This window comes from Acomys minous (assembly GCF_964271855.1).
Source record: "Acomys minous genome assembly, chromosome: 17".
Lineage (NCBI taxonomy): Eukaryota > Metazoa > Chordata > Mammalia > Rodentia > Muridae > Acomys > Acomys minous.
The window spans coordinates 52,027,759-52,033,758 of record NC_140500.1 but is presented as its reverse complement, the minus strand read 5'-3'; the positions used below and the strand labels follow the sequence as shown (position 1 = coordinate 52,033,758).

Genomic DNA, 6,000 nt, shown 5'->3' with positions numbered 1-6,000 from the left:
AGCCACCCCCAAGAGGTGATGGCAGACTAGACAGCCATACTTGGCACCAGTGGTTCGGACTTCGGCTTCCCCAGAAAGTGCTGGCTGTTGCTCTGCTTCTGTGAGTCTGGTGAGGGTTTAGAAATGCACATTTCACACACTCCCTCTGGGTTTTGGCAATGGAGGGTCTCCGCTGATCGTGCTCACAGCCAGAGTGCTTTGCTACAGTGTTTGTTTGTTTAATTTGTCTTCTATCCCCAATGACCTCCCCATCCGAGCTTCAGGAGGACAAGAACTTGTGGCTCTCGTGCTCCGTGGTCAGCACAGTGGCTAGCCCAGACCAAATCTGAAAATAAAGGGATAGATGGTCTCTGCCCCTTAGCTTTGAACGGCTCCTTAAGTCTCCTTGATCATAGCCCGGCCCCTTTAAGTGTGCGTGGAGACGCCGGGACCCTGGGTCTCTGACAGCACAGAAAAAAAAAAAAAGGAAAAAAAAAGCCTTCCTCTCGGGAGCGGGAGGAAACATCTCGGAGGGGGCGGAGGCGCGGCCGGAGCCTGGGGCCCCGAGCTCGAGCGGACGCCCCGCCCAGCCCGAGCCCCGCGCCCAGCGCCCCTCGCCTAGCCGCGGAGTGCTGCGCCCGGGGCGGGCCGGGCCGGGGCGGGCGCGGGCGCGGTGGACTAGGCGGCAGTGGGATTCCGACAGACGGACCCGCACGACACGCAGCTATCAGCCTCGGGCTCCGCGGTGGAAGATGCACAGAGCAGGTAGGAGCCCGCGCCACCTTCCGCGCGCACCAGCGGCAGGCGCTTCAGGTGGAGCCTGCAGGACCCCAGGGTCCCTGCTCTAGCGGCCCGAGAGTTCGGGTGTTCTGTGCCACGCACTCCGCCGTTGTCCCCCGAGGAAGGGTCCCTTTAGAAACCGAGGACACCTCTCCCTCCAAAGCGACCTAGTCGTGCCAACCCTCTGTCCTCTGGGTCCCAGCAGGTCCACGTTCTCATTTTGGTGGCCGCGCCTGGCCCCGGGGGCGCATTCGCCGAGGTTCCCGTACGCCAGAATCTGTTCTGGCACTCTAGGGTCCGACACACCCCACTCTGCCGTCAGACTCTGGGAAGCCCCTTGGTTGAGCTAGGAAGCCTGAGCTGTTCCCCTAGGCGTACCCCTCTATAACCCCCTACCTAAGCTCCACCACCGGTCCGAAGCCCGGATCGAGAGGTTACTCCTTTCTCAGGAGCGTTGGCGTCCTTCTCACCCCCAACCCCTCGCGTCTGCTGTCTGTGAATTAGAGACTTCACCAGATCAGGGATTCCGGGAAACACGAAAGTGTTCTCAAAGAAATTTAGGGATCTCGGCTGAGGAGTGCCATTTAGCAGATTGAGAAAGTGAGCTTCGGTCAGATGGGCGGTGCCTGGAATCTAGATTCCCAACCGCTGTGCGCTGTAGAAACCCAGAAAGTTCTCAAAGAAGAGCGTCTGCTAGGGAGTAATCCTAGCTAAGGAGACTCACCTGTTCTGAGCAGAACAGTCCCCGCCCTGCTTTTACTGCTATCATTGAGCAGAAGGGAGCCCCTTCCTCACCAAGCACCCTGACCAATGCCACACTCCCAACACATATCCCCAAAGAAACAGGAAGCCACCATTTTGGCTGTCTTGGAACCATATCCTGCTGCTGCTGCTGCTGCTGCTGCTGCTGCTGCTGCTGCGTGTGTGTGTGTGTGTGTGTGTGTGTGTGTGTTGGGTCTTTTTTTTCCTTCTTCTTCTTAAGATTGTTTTACTGAAAACAGTCATTGTCTTGGTAGCAAGGTGCAGCTGGAGACATCGGGTTGGTCTTAAAACAGACTGAGTAGGGCAGCCACCACCCTGTGTCCAGGCATTGGTGTTACTGAGGGTGAGAAAACATGGTAACTAATGTGGGTAACAGACTTGGGGGGGGCATAAGAAGTGTCACTTTATGGGAGTGAAGGGGACAGGAACAGTGTCTTAGGGCCTGGCCACCCACTGCTGTCTGGGGAAGGTTGTCTTCTGGGGTGCTGGCTCCGTCTGGACAGAGATAGGCTGGCTTCCCCCACCCTCTTAACAAAACTGCTTGGTAACAATAGGGAGAGGCGGTCCAGCTCCCCCATACTCTCCTGCAGGGAGAGGGCTGGAGCAGGCCCTCCTTCCCTAAGAGTCTGAAGAATGAGGCAGTCAGAGAAAATGTAGAGGTAGATTTGGCCCCAGGAAGCCTTTGCAGTGGGCACTTTTCGATCTAGCTGTCCTGTAATTTGTGCCTGTAGACACGATTCCCTTTTCAGTGCACTAGCCTCCCATGATGTCCTAGTGGATCCATGATGCCATGGACCCTGACTCCTGGTCTCAGAGCTCCAGGATTCCCTGGGGCCAGATCTCAGGGCCACCATTTGCTTATGTGACCTTGAGCAAGTTTCTTGACTGCCGCCCCTCAGTTTGTCTGACAAATAAAGATCTGCCTCAGACTTGTCACTATTAAATTGACCAGAACAGTGCCCGTTATAAGCAGCCACTCATTTTCCAGGAACTTGCAATGAGTTAGTTAGCACTAAGATGTATTCTTTCCGTCAGTTTAGTTAGCATTCGCGGCAGCATGGTGATGGGAAACTGAGGTATACTGACCTGTCCAGGGGGCAAGACAGGATTGAGACACAGGCAGTTCAGCTGCAGAGCCATTTTGTTTTTAAATCCAGGCCTAACTGTTGGCTCCTAGGGAAAGTTTGCTTCTTGACTTTGTCGAGCGTTTTGTGTCTGTTAAGTTTCCTCAAACTCTTGATCGTCCCATGAAAAGGTGGATGGTTCGTTCTTTCCTCAAAAAGGAAGCTGTGGCAGAGGCAAAGGGAAGCGTCTGAGCCCACACAGCTGTACGTGGAAGGGCAGGCACTGGACCCCAGGCTTCTCCTTATTCTGTCTCCCACTGTCTTCCTGGGAAGTGCCCTGTTGTGGGTCACTGGACAAGCTTAACTGCAGCCTAATTAGAAACCAGCGGGCTTGGCTTGGTCTCTCCAGCAGGCACCTAGGAATGGACGCTAAATTAAGATGCATTGCAAGGTGAAATTGGAAGATAATTGCTTTGCAACATATGGTCACGAATGATGCTCCAGGGGGAGTGGAGGGGGTGACAGGTGAAGCAGACTTGGGGACGGATGTCAGGGCGTGAAAAGATGTTGCAAGGAGCCCCCCTGAGTTGGAAGAGCTGGGGAGATCAACTTTTTGGTTCAGTCCCTTCACTCTACGGATGGAGAAACTGAGGCATGGGAAGGGAGGAGACTTGGCCAAGGTGACACCTCACGTTAGTGGCTTAGCCAGGAATGGAGGCTAAGGCTCCTGGCTCCTTCTCAGACTCCATCTAACCCGACTCCTCCTGCATGGCTGAAAGGGAGCAGCAAGCATGAGTGTGTGAGTGACAGATATTTAATTAAAATAGAGAGAAAATAGCAGCTAGTACCAGGAGCTGCCTGGGTGTGATTTGTATCATCGGGCGCTATTGAAATGCTCTTTCTGTTTCCATCCCTAAGTATTTTGCCTAAAGGGGTGCTTTGCTGTTGCACCATCCCAGAGTGTGGCAGATCACCAGGAGTCATGGGCTTTGGTGGCTGAGATAGGGCATATTATCTGCAGGGAGAAAGAAGGCCCTCAGGCCATCAGAGGGTACGCCACCAGCCAGGTCCATGCTTGGTTCCATAACCAGGAAGTTAAGCTCAGCCCAAAGGAGCAATTCCAGCACTGGCCTCACCTGTACCTCCAAGCCCTAAAGCTCAGCAGTTGGGATGCACCCAACCCTGAAGGCTTGCTGGTGCCTCTGCTGACTTCCTTGTCTCGGTGTTGTTTTCTCTCGCTGTGACTCCAGTCCCTTAGCGCGTCCTTCAGTGTTGGTCAAGATAGCAAACTCCATCCTGGGGCCAGGCGCATCCCCTGCCAGAGCGGCGAGCAGGAACAAGCCAGGCTGCTTTCATGTGCCTTCTTTTCACCTTCCTTGCTCTCCTTTGCTGGCCGGGACCCCTGGGACCTACTTTTCCCTGTCTGTGACTTCCATCACATCCCACCATGTCCTCTGTGGCAGCGCCCCTGGAGTCCAAAGCCCGTTGAACATCTCCACTAGATGTTTCAGGACCTCCCTTGGACTTGTACAAGATGAAATCCTGTGTCTCTCTACCCATCCCTGGCCATTGTGTCTGTTGCAAATAAATCGACCTAAAGTTGCCCTTCCAGGTGTCCAGGTGTAAACTTCAGCATTCTCTGCAATCTTTCCTTTCTTCCACACCCACATCTGTCCCATAGACACATCCTCCCTCTCAGTTCTGTTTCACCATTGGAATCTGATTCCTTGTTCCAGCGCGGGCCAGGCCCCATCACTGCGGCCTGGGGTTGTCTGAGAGCCTCCTCCCTGGTCGCTTATGTCTGCCACCACTCCCATCCATTTCAGCGTGTTTAGCCTACTTGTATGTGTCTTCTTGCTCTTTGTTTTTGCTTGTTTGTTTGGTTTTTTAAAAGTAATTTATTCAGATTACATCTCAATTGTTATCCCCTGACTTGTATCCTCCCATTCCTCCGTCCCTCCCTCTTTCACTCTATTCCCCTCCCCTAGGTCTGTGAGGGAAGGGGACCTCCTCCCCCACCATATGATGCTCACAGCCTATCAGGTCTCATCCTGGTACCCTGCTTCCCCTTCCTCTGAGTGCCACCAGGCCTCCCTACCAATGTCTTCTTGTTTAAACCCTACTGTTCCCCCTTCTCCTTAAGCCTCTGTGAAAGAGCCCAGGTATCCCCAAGCTTCATCTCCTGCCCCCCCCCCCCCCCCCCGCTCCCCAATGTTCCTTCCCAAAAGTGCTGTTTTCCCTCCTGTCTCTTGGGCCACCGATGAGTCCCAGCTTCTCCCTTCTTTTTTTTTTTTTTCATGTCCCCTCAGTGAGACCAAGGGTGTTTGTTGGTATGTCCAGAAACTCTAGACTAGCACCTCCCCAGGATTAAGGAGCACAGGATATATTATCTCATGGAACTGGAATAGAGAGAATCACGTGGGAACCGATTGGACTTAGTCACACTGTAGCCAGTCAGACCCAGACCCTGCCTTTACACTTGCCTCACCTGACAAGCTGCCCCTAGTTTCTCTGCCTCAGTTCCTCTGGGTTTTACCCTTCTCACTGAAACTGGGGTTCCAATGTAGGGGGAAAAGAAGAGGCTAAGGGTTGCATGGCTGGACTTCGAAGTAAGAAATCTAGGTTCTCTTCCAGGACCGCTTGGCACCCACTGAGTGACCTCACACCTGCCAGCAAGGGGCAAGCCAAAGTGGTTTTGATGGCAGCAACTCTTGATCTCAGAGATGTGCGGAAGCACCATGGCCTCAGCGCTGGGTGCAGGATAGACGCTGAGTGCTTGTTGTCCCCTGGGCTCCTGTGAAGGAGGCATTTTCTTGCAGAATCACGCCTCAGACCCCACTATAACCTTTCTCAAGGAACAGGTACCCGCAGATCAATAGCTTGATTGGATGAAGGATGGGTTAGGAGTGGGGGCCAATGCAGCCAGGGTGACAGTCATTTTTCACAGTCTGTCTGTTCTTCGGTCACGTCTCATGGTGCCCGTGTGAAATGGCACCTGTTAAAGATGAGAAATGAGACTCTTCGCACCCCCCCATCCCCGCCCCCTGGAAGAATAAGTCAGGCCAACATCTGACACTGGTGTTATGAGCTGACAGATGCTATCTAGTAAACCAGATAGGGCTGGACTCGTGCTGGAAAGATGGGTGGGGCATGGAGGATGCCCTACCTCAGAGCAACAGGTACTCTTATGAGCAGCTCCTCTCATACAAATGCCAGACAGGAGGCACAGCTCTCTTCTGTGTCTATCTTCTGTCTCCATGGTACCCGCAGGGGGCACCATATGCTGTCCCCATTTTACAGACAGTAAAACTAAGGTTCAGTTCTACAGCCCCTAAGTGTCCAAGCCAGGGTTCGAACTCAGTTCAGCTGTTACCTAACAGTAACCAGTGGCCAGAGCTTATCTTGCTAAACTCCA

The 6,000-nt window shown here is 53.5% G+C and overlaps 1 protein-coding gene across 4 annotated transcripts in view; it reads left to right on the top strand.

The window, feature by feature from the left end:
• Positions 1 to 517: 517 nt before the first annotated feature.
• Positions 518 to 6,000, top strand: part of FGD5 (FYVE, RhoGEF and PH domain containing 5) — a 97,640-nt gene continuing 92,157 nt past the window's right edge. For 3 of the 4 annotated variants that reach the window (XM_084764935.1, XM_084764934.1, XM_084764933.1), the window contains exon 1: positions 519 to 744. In XM_084764935.1, coding sequence (XP_084621061.1) covers positions 732 to 744 — 13 coding nt within the window. In that variant the 5' untranslated portion in view covers positions 519 to 731. Of the gene's footprint in view, positions 745 to 6,000 lie in introns of all 4 variants that reach the window. The other variant, XM_084764932.1, reaches the window with a different exon arrangement.